Here is a 20,888-nt window from a genome sequence, read left to right as displayed (position 1 = left end):
TGACGGGCCACAACTCCGAGAATCACTTCCCTAAGTTATGGAATTCCTTCGCCACAGAAGTGCACCTGGCAGCTTTGCTATGAACCCTTTGGAGAATGCCAAACACATATTTCTTTACCCTAGTTTTTGATAATATATATATATCCCAAGTTGCAATCATCATTTGTTTTTAGTGTTGTTTTTCGGTCTGACCTGCCTTGGAACCTCCTGGTGAAGGTTCCTGGTGAATAATAAATATTATTCTGGTGGCTTATATGGATATAATTTGTGGGGGGGGCATGTATAAGGAACTCCATTGCAACCACTTTCCGCTTCCTCGACTCTCACCATAAAAGATGCCTCACAATATGTTAGATGAACCTCGGAGAGAAGGAAATAACAGTTTGCATTTTTCTGTTTCAGCATCTTCCTCTCTCTCTCTCTCTCTTTTTAAAAAAAGCACTAAACTGATTAGAATTCACCCCAAAACAAAAGCAATTTCTGCTCCCCCCCTTTCTCTCGACAGAAACACTTGTCTAATTAATGGCGCCTGGCTGCCACCTCCGTTCAATAGCACATTAGCGTTCATAATTGTTCCTTTAGAGCAGGACGGGCTGGCGTTCCAAGCCGTTTGGCAGGGCCGAGGCAACAGTAATGAGAAACGACTCTGCGGCCCACGACCGGAATACTAAGCGGCTTCCGAAATGTCTTCTGAGGGGAGGAAGAGAGGAAGCAATTCACACAGGCCCCGCTTCGCAGGCCCTGCCTACCTGACGCAGATACCTGTATCGTCCCCCCCCCATGAATAAATCCCCCCTCCCCTCACTTTTCTGCCTTGAGAGAGCAAACAAGAGGTGATGGATGAGGAGGGACAGATGGCCCGGCCAATTCAGACGGATACATCCAATAAACGTGACTGGCGGACGGCTTTCCAAGGCTCCCGCCAAAACAGGCTGTCAAGAGCAATTTAAGGAGACTGGAGCAGGAGCTCCAGATGTTCGGCGACCGAGACAGCGACCGGCCGCCGGCCTGCTCAAACAGGCTCCATGCCTGTGGTCCGCTGGTCTTCAGCGGTCAAGACCTGAGGGCAGCTACAACCCCATACATCCCAAAATGAGAGAGCAGATGCGGAGCACGATCCTGAAATGAATTCAGACACAATAAAGAGCAACGAGAGAACCAGTTCTAGCCTCGGCAGTGGCACTGATATTCTTTCTTACTACCACGGCAGCCATTACCGTATTTTTCGCTCCATAAGACGCACTTTTTTCCTCCTAAAAAGTAAGGGGAAATGTCTGTGCGTCTTAGGGAGCAAATGCGTGGTCCCTGGAGCCGAACTGCCCAGGGGCAAAAAACAAATTGTGCTTTTTTTTTTTTCTTAGAAAGAGGGAAGGGGGTGTTGAAACAAAGCTGCTGAGCAGCTGATCAGCAAGCGATAGGGAGGGAGATAAGGGGCTCTAGAGATAAAGGAGGCTGCCTGGGAGGGAGGAGGTAAAAGCACATGGATCCTCAGGATTTTTGCATTGGGTCACCCCAAATTCACCATCAGATCACATAGCATGTCCATGGCTATAGCCTGCACCAAAAAAATCATGCATCGACTGTTTCGTGGGGCTGCAATGGTGCAAAAACGTGGTTACAAAGCACGGATCCACATGGATTCTCAGGATTTTTTGCATAGGGCTACCCCAAACTCACCGTCAAATCACATATCATGTCTGTGGCCACAGCATGAACCACAAAAATCACACACCCACTGTTTCGTTCAGAATATATTTTTTTCTTGTTTTCCTCCGCTAAAAACTAGGTGCATCTTATGGAGTGAAAAATATGGTAGTTTCCTAGGGAAGCAACCATTTGCCGCCGCGGGTCCTGCAGGCTGCATTTTCCCCTTTCGAAGCACCATAAAACCCCACAGAGAGGAACTGGCAAAAACGGCACAGCAAAGGGGCGAGAGGGAAGCAGGGCCCGGGACTCCAGGCAATCTATCACCTGAGCCACAGTTTCCATGGTAACAGACCACCTCCATCGTGCCATGGACACACACACACCGCCACAAGGTGAGGCACGGCAAAGCCATCGCCCGAATGTTAATGAGTAAAGAACAGAATGGCACCCAAGGGCTGCGAGGAGAAAGCAGTCAAACGTCAATCCAGTGTAAGCTGGTCTCCGACCGTAATAATAAAAAATTATTATTATTATTATTATTATCAACCCAGTGTACAGAATCCAGGCCAAGCGATGGCCAGAGTCCCACGAACGATCAGAATGGGGCTCTACGGGGTCTGGTGGTTTTAACTTAATACCACAATTCTTTCCTTGTTTTATTTATTACATTTAAATACCGCCTTTATATTCCAAGGATCTCGAGGCGGTACTGTACATGCTTCTCCTCTTCCTCCCCATTTCATCCTCACAACAACACTGTGCAATAGGTTAGGCTAAGAGATGGTGACTAGCCCAAAGTCACCCAGTGAGTTTCATGGTGGAGAGGAGACTCGAACCCTGCTCTTCCAGGTGCTAGTCCAACACTCTAACCCAGGGGTCAGCAAACTTTTTCAGCAGGGGGCTGGTCCATTGTCCCTCAGACCTTGTGGGGGGCCAGACTATAATTTTGGGGGGGAAATAAATGAATTCCTATGTCCCACAAATAACCCAGAGATGCATTTTAAATAAAAGGACACATTCTACTCATGTAAAAACACCAGGCAGGCCTCACAAATAACCCAGAGATGCATTTTAAATAAAACGACACATTCTACTCATGTAAAAACACACTGATTCCCGGACCATCGGCGGGCTGGATTTAGAAGGCGATTGGGCCGGATCCGGCCCCCAGGCCTTAGTTTGCCTACCCATGCTCTAACCATTATGCAGCATAGTCTCTCTCTCTCTCTATCTCTCTCCCCACTTGTTATTTTGAGCCAGAGGAACTGTATAGAGAAGACAGCTTAACAAAGAGAGAAAGGGCACCAAGGTTTAACTACAGCCACAATTAAACAGGCCAGGGTGATCTCTTTTTCCCCCCTTTTAAGTCTTTACCTGGCACTGAAAAGGTGTAGAAATCCCAGGCTGCTAAGTGCTCCCAGTGCAGGATAGCAGCAGAATCCCATAAACTCAGGTCTGCTCAATATGCCCTGAGAGGAGGCAGAAGAGGACAGCCCAAGTCTGGGTTCCCATGCCATCAGCTCTTGAAATGCACACACACACACACACACACACACACACACACACACACACCAGCATTTTATTCTTTAAGTTGCCTTGGGCGCCTTATCTGAAAAGCAGTATATAAATGCAATCCATCAATATCACCCCCCAAGCAAGCAGCTGCTAAAAATATTTCTGCAAGTGCCTAAGAGCGCAGGATAAATAAAGCAACGTAATCAGGGTTGGATCAAAGAAGGCAGAAGAATGAGAAATTAACTCTGAACCAAGAACGAATGGGAATGGAACCGAGAAGCCGTTTACAGCAGAGAGGTCACCTGAAAGCCTCAGCAAAGCAATTCCGCACAGAAAGCCTGCTTGTCTGCAGCCCAGAGAAGCAACTTGTTGTCCTGGAGGAACCAGTCTTAAAAGTTTAAAGGCAGCCTCCTCCTTCAACCTGAACCCCCTGTTTGAACTACAATTCCTATTATTTACTTCGGGGTTTTGCTTTGCTCATATTAAAGGTAAAGGTAAAGGGACCCCTGACCATTAGAGTCGTGACCGACTCTGGGGTTGCGGCGTTCATCTCGCTTTATTGGCTGAGGGAGCCGGCGTTTGTCCGCAGACAGCTTCTGGGTCATGTGGCCAGCATGACCAAGCTGCTTCTGGCGAACCAGAGCAGCGCACGGAAACGCCGTTTACCTTCCCGCCAGAGCGGTACCTATTTATCTACTTGCACTCTGATGTGCTTTCGAACTGCTAGGTTGGCAGGAGCAGGGACTGAGCAACGGGAGCTCACCCCGTTGCGGGGATTCAAACCGCCGACCTTCTGATCAGCAAGTCCCAGGCTCTGTGGTTTAACCCACAGTGCTACCCACATCCCTTTTGCTCATATTATCTGAGGGCAAATCAGCCAAGCTGTTGCTTTCAGAAGGATGTTAAGAAGAGCCCAGGCGAGGCCCTTAAAGGATGCCTACCTAGGCTAGCATCCTGGTCTCACAGGAGCCAATCAGATGCCCAAAATCAGGTCATAGAATCATAGAGGGACCCCCAAGGGAATTCCCAATGCAGGAATCTCAACTGAATAATCCATGACAGATGGCCATCCAACCTCTGCTTAAAAACATCCAATGAAGGAGAGTCCACCACTTCCCGAAGGAGACTGTTCCATTGTTGGATAGCTCTTAGTGTCCTGATGTTTAGCCAGAATCTCCCTTCTTGAACATAAAGCCTACTTGAGTCCTACCCTCCAGAGCAGGAGAAAGCAAGCATGCTCCTTCTTCCATCTGACAGCCCGTAAGATATTTGAAGATGGCTGTCATATCTCCTCTCAGTCTCCTCTCTTCCAGGCTAAACATACCCAGCTCCTTCAAGTGCTCCTTGTAAGGGTTAGTTTCCAAACCCCTACTTTGGCCACCTCATGAGAAGAGAAGACTCCCTGGAAAAGACCCTGATGTTGGGAAAGATGGAGGGCCCAAGGAGAAGGGGACGACAGAGGACGAGATGTTTGGACAGTGTTCTCGAAGCTACCAGCATGAGTTTGACCAAACTGCGGGAGGCAGTGGAAGACAGGAGTGCCTGGCGTGCTCTGGTCCATGGGGTCACGAAGAGTCAGACACGACTAAACGACTAAACAACAACAATCATCTTGGTTGCCCTTTGCACACCTTCCAGCTCAGGGGTCAGCAAACGTTTTCAACAGGGGGCCAGTCCACTGTCCCTCAGACCTTGTGTGGGGCCGGACTATATTTTTTTTGGGGGGGAACGAATTCCTATGCCCCACAAATAACCCAGAGATGCATTTTAAATAAAAGCACACATTTTACTCAAGTAAAAGCACCAGGCAGGCCCCACAAATAACCCAGAGATGCCTTTTAAATAAAAGGACACATTTTACTCATGTAAAAACTCTCTGATTCCTGGACTGTGCGCGCGCCAGATTTAGAATGCAATTGGGCCGGATCCGGCCCCCGAGCCTTAGTTTGCCTACCCATGTTCCAGCTTATCAACACCCTTCTTCAATTGTGTTCTGCCCACCTGTGATTCCCAGCGACTGACATTCCTTGTGAGTTTGCAACTGCAGTGAGTGGTCCTGAAAGATTATTCAAAGTGGACTCTGACAAACAGATGCCACAAGTAAATACACAGAGAACCTTTGGCGTGGAATCTGAACTCGCTGAGGTTCAATGCAACTGGCCCGGGCCAGGCCATTATAGACTCACCTGCTCCACTGAACACGTCCCCTTTGTGCTTGACATCAACACCTTCTTCTCAGTGCTGTCAATGGCAAACGTCAGGACCGACTGGGCTTCCTGCAAGAAGAAAAAAAGGCCCTGAGGTTTGCAGATCTACAATCAAGATCCAGAGGCGGTAAGCCAGGATGGGTAAACCTAACTGACTCTCCAAGTATTGCGGGACCAGCGGTCTTTGCCTACATGGCCAGTGGTTAGATGTGATAAGAGCCACAATATACCCGGGTGGTGCTGTGGGTTAAACCACAGAGCCGAGGACTTGCCGATCAGAAGGTCAGCGGTTTGAATCCCCACGACGGGGTGAGCTCCCGTTGCTCGGTCCCTGCTCCTGCCAACCTAGCGGTTTGAAAGCACGTCAAAGTGCAAGTAGAAGGTAAACGGTAGCAACTGTGACTGTACAAAAATGTCCCAAAAATGTCCACTTGGTGACTTAGTTGTTACTGTTAAGGCAACTAGGAAGGCTATTTTAATTCTCTTGAGCTTTCTGCTCAACGTTCTGCTGTCATCTGGCTGATTAAATCAGACCTGGCCTATTTAAGTTTTGCTGTTTTCCTGCTGCTGTTTAAATGTTCAGCAATTTAATTCAGTTTAGTTTCTACTGCTGAATTGATTTACTTATGTGAATTGTTCTTGTGACTGCTTATAATTTGTAACCAACTTTTAGCGCTAGTCAGTTTACAGATATATAATGGTGGAGAAGTGAAAAAAATAACAAAGCATAATCTGGGTCAGTTAACCATCTGGTTGTCCTCAGAATTAGGGTGACAGAGGATGGGATTCCCCCCCCCCTTAAAAAGAACAAACATTCAGTGCTTGCCTAAGGATAAAGTTAGGGTGCTGTTCTGGATTACTGCAGAATATAAAAATATAATCTTCTGCAGATACTGTGTGAGACACAGCACAGTTTCAAGACTGGATTGGTCATCAGTTATGCCTGGAGACACTCTTCCCCCTGCAAACGAAATTCTAGAAGGAGATGCAACTTTGCATCTATTTAAATGTGGAATAAATTTCCCCTGATAAAGATATTTGAAACACACTGGGAATTATTCATTAAATTGTTCTTGCACCTAATTGGCTTCACCTTCTGAATTTCCCCCAAGGCATTACTGGAATGAGAAATGGAGAAAATGTCCTTTGGTTATACGGCAGAAAACTGGAAGGTGCATTTTTTTTTAAAAAAAAATGGCTTGCATGATTCATCCAGGTAGAGAATGCTACGGTACATGGATCTGCAAGCCTCCTCCCTGCTCTTAACCGTCTCCAAGCCAAACAGGCCATCTTTGGGCTGGCAATGCACAGAACTAAATTACGTGCTATGTTAAGAATTGGGGGCCCATCCCAATCTTTCTGGGGAAAGCTTTCAAGAGAGAGCAGGCAGCAGACAGAGCCAAACTGCAGTTGATTAAGGGGAGCCCTGGGTAGAGAAGGCAGCTGGCGATGGATGGAATCCGCTGGCCGATAAAAAGGAGCAAAGCCATTAGGAAAGGCAGCGAGGGCCAGGCAGCAGGGGACAGGGAGGCAGAGAGAGAGAGAGAAAGAGAGAGCTATTGACCTGTCAGGTCACCATAAGCAATTACCCACCCGAGCAGATAAAGGAGCGAACGATAGGTCTGCATCCCTTCTGTGGCACGTGGCACTGGGCCAACTGTGCGCCTGCTGGAGGGCAAGCGGGGAGTGAAGGCAACCTGGGTGAATGGGAGCCTAGCCAAAAGCCAGAGATCCCCAACGACCTACGACCTTCTCCCCTGCTGCCGCTGCGGGTGGGATCCCAGAAGCCCCCAGGGTTAGAGACTTCACGGCTAACCTCATATCCCTGCCAATGGTGGGGAAACCAGAACCCAAAACGTCTGGCTCTCACGGCTTTTGCATTCCCCCTTTCTTCAACCACTCTCAATTCCAACCTGATAATTGCCACCTGCCCAGATTTTAACTTGTCTGAATTAATTTTAAGATGTATTTTAATTAACTGATGTCTGTTTTTATGCATATTGTGTTGTTTTTTTGTTAGCCGCTCTGAGCTCGGCCTTGGCCAGGGCAGGCGGGATGCAAATAAAATTATTATTATTATTATTATTATTATTATTATTATTACAAAGAAACGCAGGTGCTCTGTTTTTCTGTCTCTCCTCAACTGGGTTCCCTCTCCCCTGATGCTTTGGACTACAGCTCCCATTAACCCCAGCCAGAGCAGTAGGTTATCTTATACCATGACACGTGCAGGTAAGTCTCAAAACTCTCTTCCCCAAAGAGGAGGTGCAAGGGTGCCAGCTGCCTGGCTAGATCTCCAGAACATGCTTGGAGCCAGCTGCCCGCAAGTACTGGACCCACCTGTGGGAGCCTGTAGGAGCACAAATATCCAGAGTGTGGAGTCAGGTGGGATTACTATGAGGAATTATAAAATATGCATCAAGCCATTGTGTCCACGATGAATGCATTGTGTTGACTGGGATTGATACATTGACAATAATTTCTGATCAAATCCCACAACCCTCTGCATCTCTGGCCATTTCCTCTACTGCCCATTTCTCTTTCTTCACAAGTCACATACCCACTTAGACAGGCAGGCATCCTGGGTCATCAAAGACAGTGGGCAGCTTCTTTGAAGTAGCCTTTCTGATATGTTAATCCCAGGATGTTAATCTTAGAGCCAGGAAACAGATCTCACATAAAGGTGATAATGATCGCGGTCCTCCTGGCCATCCTTCTTATCATGTATATTGCTTGTTTATCACCTTCGGGGTTGCTTACCCCAGAAATATGTGTGCTTAATTAGTTTTGGTAGTTTAACTTTTCCCCACTTGGGGTTTGTTGAAATGCTCAGAAGAAATCTGATTGGTTCTTTCGAACACTCTGTAAAAAGTTCTTTTGTGAATAAAACGACCTGGGCCAGGGGGTGGAGAGAGAGATTATTATACGCACCCTTCCCAGAGTCTTGCTGGTTCAAGCCTCTGTGTGTATTCTTATTAATCAGAGTTCAATCCTTCCTTTACTTTGTGAACGCCTCAGGAGCCCACAGTCCTCCTTCCCCTTAGTAGGCAGCACTCACCTGGAGGGATGCTGTGGCCCAGGGGTCAGTCGCATGCATCCAGTCCCACCTACCATCCAGCCCAATTTCAGGAGCAGAGGAGACTGCCTTATACTGAACCAGACCATTGGTCTATCCAGTTCAGTATTGTCTACACCAGCTGGCAGCAATTCTCCAGTTCCAGGCAGGAATCTCTCCCAGCCCTATCTAGGATTGATCCTGGGACCTCCTGCCTGCGAGGCAGCTGCTCTGCCACTGAGTTACGTCCTTCCCCTGATCTTTCAGAGGGGTGACTTGTTGCCCTGCAGCAATACAGGCGCCATAGCTGTCAACCGTCCCTTATTTGGCAGGAAAGTCCCTTATCCCAGCGCCGTGTCCCGCTGCTGTCCCTTATTGATGATGTCCCTTAAATTTCCCGGGTTTCAAAGGAAGCAGCTCCTCTCCCTCCCTCCCTGCCAGCCAGGGAGGAGGGAGGCTCCAGCTGCGTTGCTAGGCTGCATTGCTCACCCAATAAGGAGTCTAAGAACGACTGGGGGGTGGAGCTTGCATGCCTTGTGCTGATCAAATCAGCCGCGTTGCCTGGGGACTCGCCTTTGCTCAGCGCTTCCCAGCGGAGAGGTGACGGTGGTTTTCCTTGCTGCATCCCCTTTGCGCTGTGGGAACCACTGCTTGAGGTTTCGTTTGGCTGCTGGCTGCTGGCTGGGCTTTCTGCTTTGGATCGGAGGGGCTCAGAAGTTGAACATATCTGTGCTCTGAAAATCCCTTACTCTGGCTGCTGGTCCCCTATTTTCTAGGCTACTGGTCCCTTATTTTCAAATCTGTAAGTTGACAGCTATGACAGGCGCTTGAAAAGATGCATCTATCAAAAACCTCCTCTTCTACCCAATTAATGCAGGAGCCCAAATACAGATAGCATTGGCCCATCTTTTTTACTAGACCGTACTGAATCCTGCCAGGATAAGGTGACTAAGCCCAGCAAATTTCACCTTCTTTATTTCAAGCTGAAGGCACGTTTCCTCCTCCCACCTCTCCTCAAATCAGTGCACCGTTGATTTCTGGAACTCCCTGCCACCAGAAAGAACAAAGGCATTCCACCCCCTTGCTGAGACATCAGGATACCCACCTTTTCCTGCTTCGCTGTGGGGTCCAGGGTGATGTTGCCATCCGCGTCCAAAGCACACGTCACTCCGCAGAACAAGGACTTCATGGGTAGCCCAGCGTCCATCAGACCCACGCAGGTGGCATTCAAGCAGCTTGCTAGCAGCTACAGCGGAAGAGGTTTCATTAAGGAAAAAAACATGACCCTTTGAGGCAGGAACAAGCTTGCATCAGCAACGGCACACAGCACAACACAGAAGAACGTAAGAAGGGCAGGAATGTAAAAAAGTAAAGAACTTCAGGGAAATTATATATAATGAGATGAAAAAGATGTTGAAATATACATTTTTTTTAAAAACAGAAGCATTTTGACTTGGTATTATAGGTCAGGACATTAACAAGCAAGATGTTAAATTGTTTTTATATGCAACAACTGCGGCAAGAGTATTGTTAGCCCAGAAATGGAAACAAGAAGAAATTCCGACAAAAGAAGAATGGCAGACGAAATTAATGGACTATGCAGAATTGGACAAAATGACAGGAAGGATTCGAAACCTGCAGGACCAGAGATTTACAGAAGATTGGAAGAAGTAGATGAATTATTTGAAGAGCAACTGTAATCAACAAATTACGCTAGTAGGACTACAATAAGTTTTGTATGGAGAAATATACAAAGTGTTACAAAGTAGAAAAAGATAAGAGATATTGGTTATGAGTTTGAAATGTAATAGGGAAGATAAGAAATGCATACTAAGAGATTAGACTGGAAAATTTTCAGACAGGATTGACGGAAGTCAAAAAAATTGAATAAGGTGTAAAAGTATGTTTAATTACTGCTGAAAATGATATGTTAAAAAACTAATAAAAATTTTATATATAAACAAGAGCCTCCTCTCCTCTCCTTTGCTTTCCAGAAACTGGTATTCAGAAGTGTTTCTGTCTCCAGCTGCGGAAACAGAGAACAGCCATCATGGCTAGAAACCATCAACAGCCTTCACCCTGAATCGGTCCAATCCTCTTTTAAAGCCACATACATCAGTGGCCATCACTGCCTCCTGGGGAAGTGAGATCAACAGTTTAATGATGCGCTGCGTTAAGAATATATCCTTTTGTCTGCCTTGAATCTTCCAACATTCATTTTCATTCTATGTCCCCGAATCCTTGTGTTAGGAGAGAGAGAGAAAAAAACAGCTTTCCTGTATCCTATTTCTCCACCCTGTGCATAATTTTATAAGCTTCTATCATGTCAACTATCACTTGCCTTTTCTCTAAACTGAAAAGACCCATATGCTACAACCTTTCCACATAGGAGAGTCGCTTCATCCCCTTGATCATTTCGGTCGATTTTTTTCCTGAACCTTTTCCAACTCTGCCGTGTCCATTTTGAGGCGAGGCAACCAGAACAGCACACAGTATTCCAAATGCACTTGCACCATACGATACGATAATCTTTACTGTCATTGTCCCATACAGAACAACGAAATTGAAAATCTACATCAGACATTCAGAAACCAACAAGCCTGCTATCCCAGCTATCCCAGCCTGGTTAGCCCCTAAAAACTCTGATACCCCATAATTAAATACAATATACTCCCATAGAGACTACCTTACACTGCATTTAAAACCATAGATCTGTATAATGGCATTACGGTATCAGCAGTAAATATTTTTCACAAATTGCTAGGGCAAGCCTTCTTCTGTAGCTTGGTGCCTTCCAGATGTTCTGGACTATCAGTTCCACTAACCCAGCCAGCAAACATCTGGAGGGCAAAAGGTTGGGAAAGGCACTGCTAAGAAATCGAGGAAGGCCACAGGCAACCTCCAATTATCAAAGAACCAAGGAGTGGATCCACTTCAACAGTGGAACGGACTCCCTTGGAGGCCTTTAAACAGAGGTTGGGTGGCCATCTGTTATGGATGCATTAGTTGAGATTCCTGCACTGCAGGGGGTTGGTCTAGATGACCACAGGGGTCCCTTCCAACTCTACAATTCTATGAAACCAGAGACAGGATATTCCACCAGCATGGAGAAGAAGCGCAGATAAACCAGTCAAACACAATGATTGATTGTATTCAAGTTTCTTCTTTCTGGACCTAACAAGGTTGGGGTGGAGGGAGGCGAAGCAGCTTGGAAGAATGCAGAAAATGTCAACTCTCCAAGCCCAGTCAAGCATGGTGGGAGCAACGAAAACACATCCTACCATTGCCTCTGTCCTTGTTTCAGGGTAAGCAGGGTCTCAGATGCACATTTCAGCATTACACGTGTGCTTGCGGGTGGTAGAAAACATTTCGTGACCTCTATGGCCCGTTTGGTTTCATAAATGCCTGCTTCTCCTCCTGTGATCACAACCTGGTTCCAACCCGCGGCTTATCGGCTGCGGAAAAGGGTAGAGAGACCAGGAGGAATTTGCTTGCTGTGTCCCATCAACACAAGGATATCCACCTGCACAACAGGCCTTTCCTCTTCCCTCCCCAAATCCGCTCCGAAGGGTTAGGAGAACCCCTAGGACAGGTTCAGAGGGGGAGAATTTTCCATTGCGCAGGCTGAAATCCTCATGCTGACCTAATGATCTCCTTAGCGCCAGACTGGATTCTGCCCACGGCACCCAAGTAACCAGTAACGGGTTCCATCCGTTTCCTGCTTCTGCCTTTCCCCAACCCCATTTTCAGCCGGGCCCAGGTTCGGTAGCTCCTTTGGTTTTCTCCTCCCCCTAGAAACCAAATGATGGCTTAATCCAGGCTGCAAAAGGATAGAGGCGCCTTTCTGCAATATTATCCTCCCTGCAAGGTCTCAAGGTTATCCTCCCTGTATGGCCCCAACGAACAGTGGTGTTTTTTTGTGTGTGTGTTTGCTTTTTCTTTTTTTTTTTTTTAATGGCTGAGCTATGGGGGAAGTCCAAAGCATCTCTCACTCCTGGCATCCTGCATTTCCAGGTTAATCAGCCGGCATCGTATGGGATGCTCAGTGGCAGATGGAAACGAGGGCTGGCAGCTCTTGTTATCCAGCGCTGACTAACTGAGATGGCAAAAGCCTTGGGAGGAAAGAGACTAATCAGAGGCCGGATCTGGGAGCTCGGGGAGGAGAAAGGAGGAGGCTGCAAGGCCGGGCTCTCGAAATAGCTACCCGCAGTATGAGGGGGCGGGGAAGGAGGACACAAGCACAGGCCACACAGAATTGTCCCATTAAGCCATGGGGCAAACCAACCTACTCCCTGGGGGATATTGCCTATCCTGTGTCAAAAGTGTCTTGCTGGATCACACCAAAGATCTACCTCGAGGCTGGCTCACCTGCAGCCCTCCAGACTTATTTATCTATTTATTTGATTTATATACAGTGGTACCTCTGGTTGCGAAGGGGATCCGTTCCAGAGGCCCGTTCGCAACCTGAAAGGAACGCAACCCGCTTCTGCGCAGGTCGCGATTCGCCACTTCTGCGCATGCGCGTGACGTCATTTTGCGCGTCTGCGCATGCGCGAGCGGCAAAACCCGGAAGTAACCCTTTCCGGTACTTCTGGGTCGCTGCGGGACGCAACCTGAAGCAAACGTAACATGATGTATGCCTGTACTTCCCTTCATCGCAAGATTTCAGGGTGGTTCACAATACAAGGTAAAAACACAAGGAAACAGTTACAACAAGGAAACAATAATGCCCCTCCCCCCCAAAAAAAACACATATAAAAGGCTGTAGAATATTAATCAGCCAAAGGCCTGGTTGAGGAGGAATGTTTTTGCCTGGTACCGAAAGATATGTAAGGAAGGCACCAGGCGAGCCTCCTTGGGGAGAGAATCCCACAAACAGGGAGCCACCGCAGAAAAGGCCCCGTTCTCGTGCTGCCACCCTTGTGTGGAGGAGGCACACAGAAAAGGGCCTCAGATGATGAATGCAGAGTCCAGAACAGTTTATATGGGGAGAGGCGGCCCTTGAGGTTGCTGGTCTCCCATTATCCCTGACGATTTGCCAGGGATGATGGAGTCCAAGGGCATCCAGAGGGCCACAGATTAGCCACCTGTGCTCCCAACCAAATGCCCCGCTGGGAAAGCCCGCAAGCAGGGCACCACAGGCTTTTCCCTGCGGTTTGTCCTCAGCATTTGGTACATGGATGTAAACTTTCTCTGAACACGAAGGATTAAGTTAGCTGCCATGGCTAAGAACTAGCCGTCAGGGCAGGGAGGACTTTTAATACACGCACATATGGAAATCGGAGACCAAGCTGATACCGAAAGATATGTAAGGAAGGCACCAGGCGAGCTTCCCTGGGGAGAGAATCCGACAAACAGGGAGCCACCGCAGAAAAGGCCCTGTTCTTGTGCTGCCATCCTCGTGTGGAGGAGGCACACGGAGAAGGGCCTCATGAAACTGGCAGCCGTCACGCACCACAAGAGAAGGCCTAGGAAATCAAGAACACCCCTGCAGGATCATACCAAAGGCTCATCTAGTCTAGCATCCTGTTCTTTCAGAGGGGCGTAGGAAAAACAGCAGCGAATAGGAAAGAGGCAGAGGGTCAGCAAGCCTGCTAGAAAAATCCCTGTTCCTCAGTAGGTAAACAGAACAGGTAGGAGGTAAGCTTGGGCTCCAGGGGAAGGATGCTCTACGAATAGCTATGGAAGGGCACTGCCATGTGCTGCAGCTTTCCTGGGTGCCAGGAGATCCACCTCCCAAGCTGCACCCACAAGCGGTCTCATTTAGCTCTCAGGTGTGAAACAGCTCCATAACAGCGGCAGGACATTTACAAGAGGGTTAACTGGCAAGCGGTGGGACGCAGTTGGTGCTTGCCAATCAGAAGGTAGGTGGTTCGAATCCCCGCGACGGGGTGAGCTCCTGTTGCTCGGTCCCAGCTCCTGCCAACCTAGCAGTTCGAAAGCACGTCAAAGTGCAAGTAGATAAATAGGCACCGCTCCAGCCGGAAGGTAAATGGCATTTCCGTGCACTGCTGTGGTTCGCCAGAAGCGGCTTAGTCATGCTGGCCACATGACCCGGAAGCTGTACGCTGGCTCCCTCGGCCAGTAAAGCGAGATGAGCGCCGCAACCCCAGAGTCGGTCACGACTGGACCTAATGGTCAGGGGTCCCTTTACCTTTTTAACTGGCAAGCAGTTTCTGGCAAGACTCTGGAGACCTCAGAGATACCCTACAGAGTTACTGCAACCCCAAGGACTGAGCATCAGACATCTCTGTGCTTTACTCAACTTCCATCTTCGCTGCAGGATGGCTCGGGGCAAGTCAGCCTTCCTCACAAGTCCTGCTTCCCAGGGCTCCCCTCCTGCCTCACAGGATTTCTCAAAGCCAATGCGATGAGGAAATTAGCCTCCATCTCAAATGTTAGGGTACAGAGCCAGTCGGGAATCTTAATTACCGTATTTTTCGCTCTATAAGGCGCACAAGACGCACCTAGTTTTTGGAGGAGGAAAACAAGAAAAAAAATATTCTGAATCCCAGAAGCCAGAACAGCAAGAGGGATCGCTACGCAGTGAAAGCAGCAATCCCTCTTGCTGTTCTGGCTTCTGGGATAGCTGCGCAGCCTGCATTCGCTCCATAAGACGCACACACATTTCCCCTTACTTTTTAGGAGGGAAAAAGCGAGTCTTATGGAGCAAAAAATACGGTAATGAAACCTGATTAAGTTTGCAGGGAAGAAGGTTCTGTGTTTCTCCACCCCACCACTGCCAGGCTGGAGGGGCCATGGAACCAGGCAGACAACCTCAGCGCAGGCGAAATGAAAGCACTCACCGCTCTCCAAACGAAACTGCATTAATTCCCTCCGAGCCACTGTATATTCAGATTTGATAAAACACCGCGGCACCCGGAGTTAATCTCTCCCGCACCACATTTGAGGCCCCGTCACAAACGCCAGCGCTGTCATTTGTCACCGGAAGAAACAAACAGATAAACTGCGCCACTTTGGAAACAGGTGGAAATCTGCCAATTACGACCCCGTGGCCTAGCTGCCCTGGGACACTGATATCTGGGATGCAGCCGATAATCCTAGACTGAATCCTAGATATCCCTCAAATATCTGACACAGCAGCAAGCAGCCGGATAGGTTTACTGATCAGGATTACTTATCTGCAGAGCTGGGACGACCTCCTGGTTCTCAAGGCAGGATATAAATTATGAAACTTGGGGGGGGGGGGGAGAACAGGCCCCCAAATCACAGCAACTCCCTCCCTAACCTACTTCCAACAGAACTTTCTGGACCTTTGGATATATATTTTTATGTAACTATATGTAAGGAAAGGGCATCCTATTGATGTCACAAGATTTTGCAAAAATTAAAATCCAAGATTTTTAAAGTGGGCTAGGTTTGAGCTGTATAAGACGATTAAGCGCCCTGCTGATGAGAGGCAGGAGTGTCAGGAAAAGGTGTTGAAGCAAATGCTGTTATATATGCCACAGGGATTTTTATTTTTATTTTTGGATTGGGGGGGGGATACAAAGATTTTCCTGCATTTGGCCAAAGTCTGCACTCGTTCCCTAATTCAAAATGCCTGCATCCCAAGAAGAATTGCTGTGATCAGCCAGAAAACAGCCCCATTTCTCCTTTCCGCAGAACACCTGGCAGAAGCTAATATTTCTCTCCCTCCCGCAAGCTTTTATTAATGGCTCTGGGTTGGCTGGAATGCTATTAGGCTGAACACCAGTGGCAGCCACAAACCCAGTTGGCAGATACATCCAGCAAAGACAACCGATTTAATGTGCCACAGAGAAGCCCTTCCTTCCTTAACCCATTTCTGCCTGGCGCCTATGACTTCCATTGTCTGCTTAATTGCAGTTTTTCTCCACATTCACCATCCTTATTATGCCAGAAGCAGATTAGCACAAGGAACCACCTCAACCAGAGACTCCACTTAAGTTAATGGCATCTGAGACGTATGACCTATAGATTTTTGTTTAAACTGAGCTGGGGAAAAGATTACAGTGGTACCTCGGGTTAAGTACTTAACCGTTCTTAACCTGAAACTGTTCTTAACCTGAAGAACTACTTTAGCTAATGGGGCTTCCTGCTGCTGCTGCGCTGCCGGAGCATGATTTCTGTTCTCATCCTGAAGCAAAGTTCTTAACCCGAGGTAATATTTCTGGGTTAGCGGAGTCTGTAACCTGAAGCGTACGTAACCTGAAGCGTATGTAACCCAAGGTACCACTGTACTTGTAATTATATGGTAGAATGTGCAATATCATAATATTTATTGGCTTTTGCTCACATAAAATACCATCATCTGTGATCAGGAATCAGCAACCAGCAATCCTGGGCTAGATCTGACCACTGTCCTCCTCGTTATTCATTCTCAGTCTTCCTCCAATCCATCCATAAAATGGGTAGATGGATGTGGCGGGTGGAGCGGAAGAGGAACAGGGGAGCATGCAAGCAAGTTGAACGGCTCTCCACAACCCCCACCCCACCCATTTTCAAAAAGGGCTTCCAAAGAAGAGAAGGGTGGATTCCCCCCCCCCCATTCCTAAATCATCTCTTTCTTCCTTGTATACAGCAGTTTGGGAGAAAGAGGGAGCTCCATCAGCCACCACCAACCCGCTTTCAAGTTGGATGCTTGCAAAATGAGTTGCTGACCAGGATGTTGACATTACAGAATTTTGCATGAATATGGCTGCAGGTCAGTGGGGAGGAATCTGTGGATGCTAAGGAACCTTTGGCTCCAGAATTGTTAATTGGCCCACCCCTGCCCTTCGTAGAGAAATGAGCTGTATAGCCTAAAACAGCCGTGTTTCAATAATACTTTTTTTTTTTAAAGTGCTTCTGCCACCTGCTGGCCTTAACATCTGCATGTTTACTTTTATTTCCCTCACCAGCGCGAACCCTTGCAAGCTGCCTTCGCCAACCTGGTGCCCTCCAGATGTTGTTGGACATCTGGTGAAGGGCTTTCAGACGTCGGGGAAGAGCAAGGTTCCTCCAGAAGAGGAAAAATGCTTCTAAGGAGCAGCACAGGACTTAAACCACTTCACGCTTCCTCCAACGTATGAGTGGCTGAAAGAATCAGGACTGTCCCTGCCACTGCCTTAAAATCCTTCCCCGCAGGCAGGCCAGAGGTTGGATCCTGCCCTAAGCCTCATCCACCTTTTCGCTGGCCAGAATGCTACACACCAGAAGAGGACATTTCCCCCAAAACGATGAGGTCTTGCGCAGGGAAAGGCCCCAGGGGAACCCTTATTTTATAGAAACAGGACTAAGGAGAAGGTGGGGAGTCCATCAAAGATCACATTGTGGTGCAGTTGGCAATCATCTCTGACTGTTGGCAGGGCTGGTGGAAGTGGAGAGTCCAACGTTTGGAGGCCCACAGGTCCCCCAGCCCTCACAAAAGGGAATAGTCTCAGAAAGAGTAATTGCAAGTTCAAGGACACCTTGGCCCGGTTTGACTCAGAGGTGCAATATTGGCACGTCTCTGCTGAAGGGCAACTGCCCTGGAATCGTGGCTTCAGGACTTTCCTCCCCAGGAACTGCTTCTCTATCCCCACGATTGAAAAACAATCCAACATCTGAGCCCATCTGTATCTCAGATGCTTTAGCAATAAAGACTTCCTGATCGCTTGCAGCAATTTGCACTCATTACCTCCGTAACTGCTAGAACAATCTGACAAGGTGCCCCGGTACAAAGTCTATCTTTAATCGCCGTCAGATGGGAGCCTGAGCAGAGGTGTGTGTGCGTGTGTGTGTGCTTGCCCTTGATGGTTCCAGCAAACTCTCCCCTTCAGCAATGCACCAGAGCCCCATGTTCCTTACCATGGCTTTATTACTTATGACTCGACTTGTTACCCAAGGGTTTCCAAGTGTTTTGTGCCCATTTAAAAACAGGCAGTAGCCACACAAACCAAACAGTGCCACCTCGGAGTGGGAAGGTAAGTCTATACAGTGGTACCTTGGGTTAAGAACTTAATTCGTTCTGGAGGTCCGTTCTTAGCCTGAAACTGTTCTTAACCTGAGGTACCACTTTAGCTAATGGGGCCTTCTGCTGATGCTGCACGATTTCTGTTCTCATCCTGAAGCAAAGTTCTTAACCCGAGGTACTATTTCTGGGTTAGCGGAGTCTGTAACCTGAAGCATCTGTAATACAAGGTACCACTGTATTTGTAGGAGCCACTATATTTCGGTAATTTTCGGTTGCTTCAAACCATTTTGAATGTTGTATTTTAAATTACCATTGTTAGGGTCATTTACTATTATTATATTGCCCGTCTAAGGCCTCAAAGTGAGTTGCAACACAATATTAATATCCTCCACAGTATTACACAACATTAAAAACAGTTGGAAGTGACTTGCCATCACAGATATATGGTGGGTCCTGAAAACATGTGTCTTCCGTGTTAAAGGTCAGAGCTAAGAGGTGGGTCTTCAGCATTTGCTGAAAGATGTATTGTAATGAAGGTGTCAGGTGCACCTCTGCGGGGTGGGAGTTCCACAACTTAGGGGGCGCCACCCTCCAACAAACAAAAGGGCCCTCTCTCTCAGGGGTCAGCAAACTTTTTCAGCAGGGGGCCGGTCCACTGTCCCTCAGACCATGTGGTGGGCCAGGCTATATTTCGACGGGGTGTGTGTGTGAACGAATTCCTATGCCCCCCACAAATAACCCAGAGATGCATTTTAAATAAAAGCACACATTCTACTCGTGTAAAAACACACTGATTCCCGGACCGTCTGCGGGCCAGATTGAGAAGGTGATTGGGCCAGATCCTGCCCCCGGGCCTTAGTTTGCCTACCCATGGTTGATCTCATCACCTAAGAGGGAAGGAGGTGGCTTTTCAGGTATTTGGAGCCTGAGTCATTTACAGCTTTAAACACTAATATGAGCATCTTTAATTGGGCCTAGAAATGAACCGGCAACTGGTACAGATGTTTTAAAACTGGGGTTGCATGTGATCTCAAGGGAATCCCAGCCAGCAATCTAGCTGTTATCACTGTCCTTGGGACCTCAGGGTGAAGGGCAGGTAATAATAATAATAATAATAATAATAATAGACAGAAAGGATACAGAGCCGGCATCTGTGACTACCTGAAGCACAACCGTAATAGAGGAACGGGGATGAAGGGTTCCCAGGACCACTGCCTCGCACGTCTTCTTGATCATCTGCTCTCGGCTTCTCTCATAGACACCTGGGCGGGAGGAAAGCAAAGAGCACTGCAGGTGAGCCACAGAGAAACAGGAGGCTCAAAGCAATCATCTTCTGAAAGGTCACACTGCCGAGGCTCAAGCGCCAGGGCTGCCTTCTCGGATCAGACCAATAGTCATCCAAGTCCCTAACAGCAGCTTGCTGGATGTTTCTAGGCAACGCAGAAGCAGGGTACGGAAAATGATGGCCTTTTACCTTGATGTGGCCTCGGCGGCAGACTGCCACTGCATATGGAGGTTCTATTTATCCATGATGCACCATTTTTGAGGGAAGCCGGAAAATTCTCCAGCGTCCATGGGGCTAGGAATCCAAAGCACTATGTTCTACTGTGCCTTAAGGTTTATATTGGCCCTGAGCAACAGGGAGTCTTAAGTGGGGTTTATACATTCAGCAGAACGCAATGTGAAGGCTTTTCCTTCAGCTGGCAGGTGCTGGTGACCTGCCTAAATGCTCTACAACAAAAGAATAGCGCTCAGATGGATTACTGCCTCCAACTATGGAACCAGAGTGCAGTCATTATGGCTGGTAGTCACTGACAAGAGTTATCTCCCATGTCCAATCCTCTCCCCCAATCCACTTTTAAATATCCACATTGGTGGCTCCTGTGGGAGTGAGTTCCATAGTTTTAACTAGCCACTGTATGAAGCAGCCCTGCAAATGTTGAGACATGCATTCTGTCACCTGAAATGATTAAATCCAGGAAATTCCCCACCCCACCCCAGGTCCTACAGCACGACACAAATCACTTGAAGAAACAGCCGCCCACATCACAAATTCTATTAATGGCTGCTGTCTTGATCCCAAAGGGCAGGTACATACGCAGATAAAATTCTATTTTTTATTGGATGCTTTGTTGTTGCTTAGTCGTTTAGTCGTGTCCGACTCTTCGTGACCCCGTGGACCAGAGCACGCCAGGCACTCCTGTCTTCCACTGCCTCCCGCAGGTTGGTCAAACTCATGTTGGTATCTTCGAGAACACTGTCCAACCATCTCGTCCTCTGCCGTCCCCTTCTCCTTGTGCCCTCCATCTTTCCCAGCATCAGGGTCTTTTCCAGGGAGTCTTCTCTTCTCGTGAGGTGGCCAAAGTATTGGAGCCTCAGCTTCAGGATCTGACCTTCCAGTGAGCACTCAGGGCTGATTTCCTTAAGAATGGATAGGTCTGATCTTCTTGCAGTCCATGGGACTCTCAAGAGTCTCCTCCAGCACCATAATTCAAAGCATCAATTCTTCGGTGATCAGCCTTCTTTATGGTCCAGCTCTCACTTCCAT

At 47.9% G+C, this 20,888-nt stretch overlaps 1 protein-coding gene across 2 annotated transcripts in view; it reads right to left on the bottom strand.

The window, feature by feature from the left end:
• Positions 1-20,888, bottom strand: part of EXOSC5 (exosome component 5) — a 40,401-nt gene that overhangs the window by 13,719 nt on the left and 5,794 nt on the right. For both annotated transcript variants that reach the window (XM_081019356.1, XM_081019357.1), the window contains exons 3-5: positions 19,481-19,602; positions 9,530-9,670; positions 5,349-5,438 (exon numbers count right to left, since the gene is read on the bottom strand). In XM_081019356.1, the coding sequence (XP_080875482.1) occupies positions 5,349-5,438; positions 9,530-9,670; positions 19,481-19,602 (353 nt within the window). The remainder of the gene's footprint in view (positions 1-5,348; positions 5,439-9,529; positions 9,671-19,480; positions 19,603-20,888) is intronic.

This window comes from Podarcis pityusensis, assembly GCF_964106645.2.
Source record: "Podarcis pityusensis genome assembly, chromosome: 8".
NCBI lineage: Eukaryota > Metazoa > Chordata > Lepidosauria > Squamata > Lacertidae > Podarcis > Podarcis pityusensis.
Note: the sequence above shows the minus strand (reverse complement) of the source record. Positions and strands in the feature narration are given on the sequence as shown.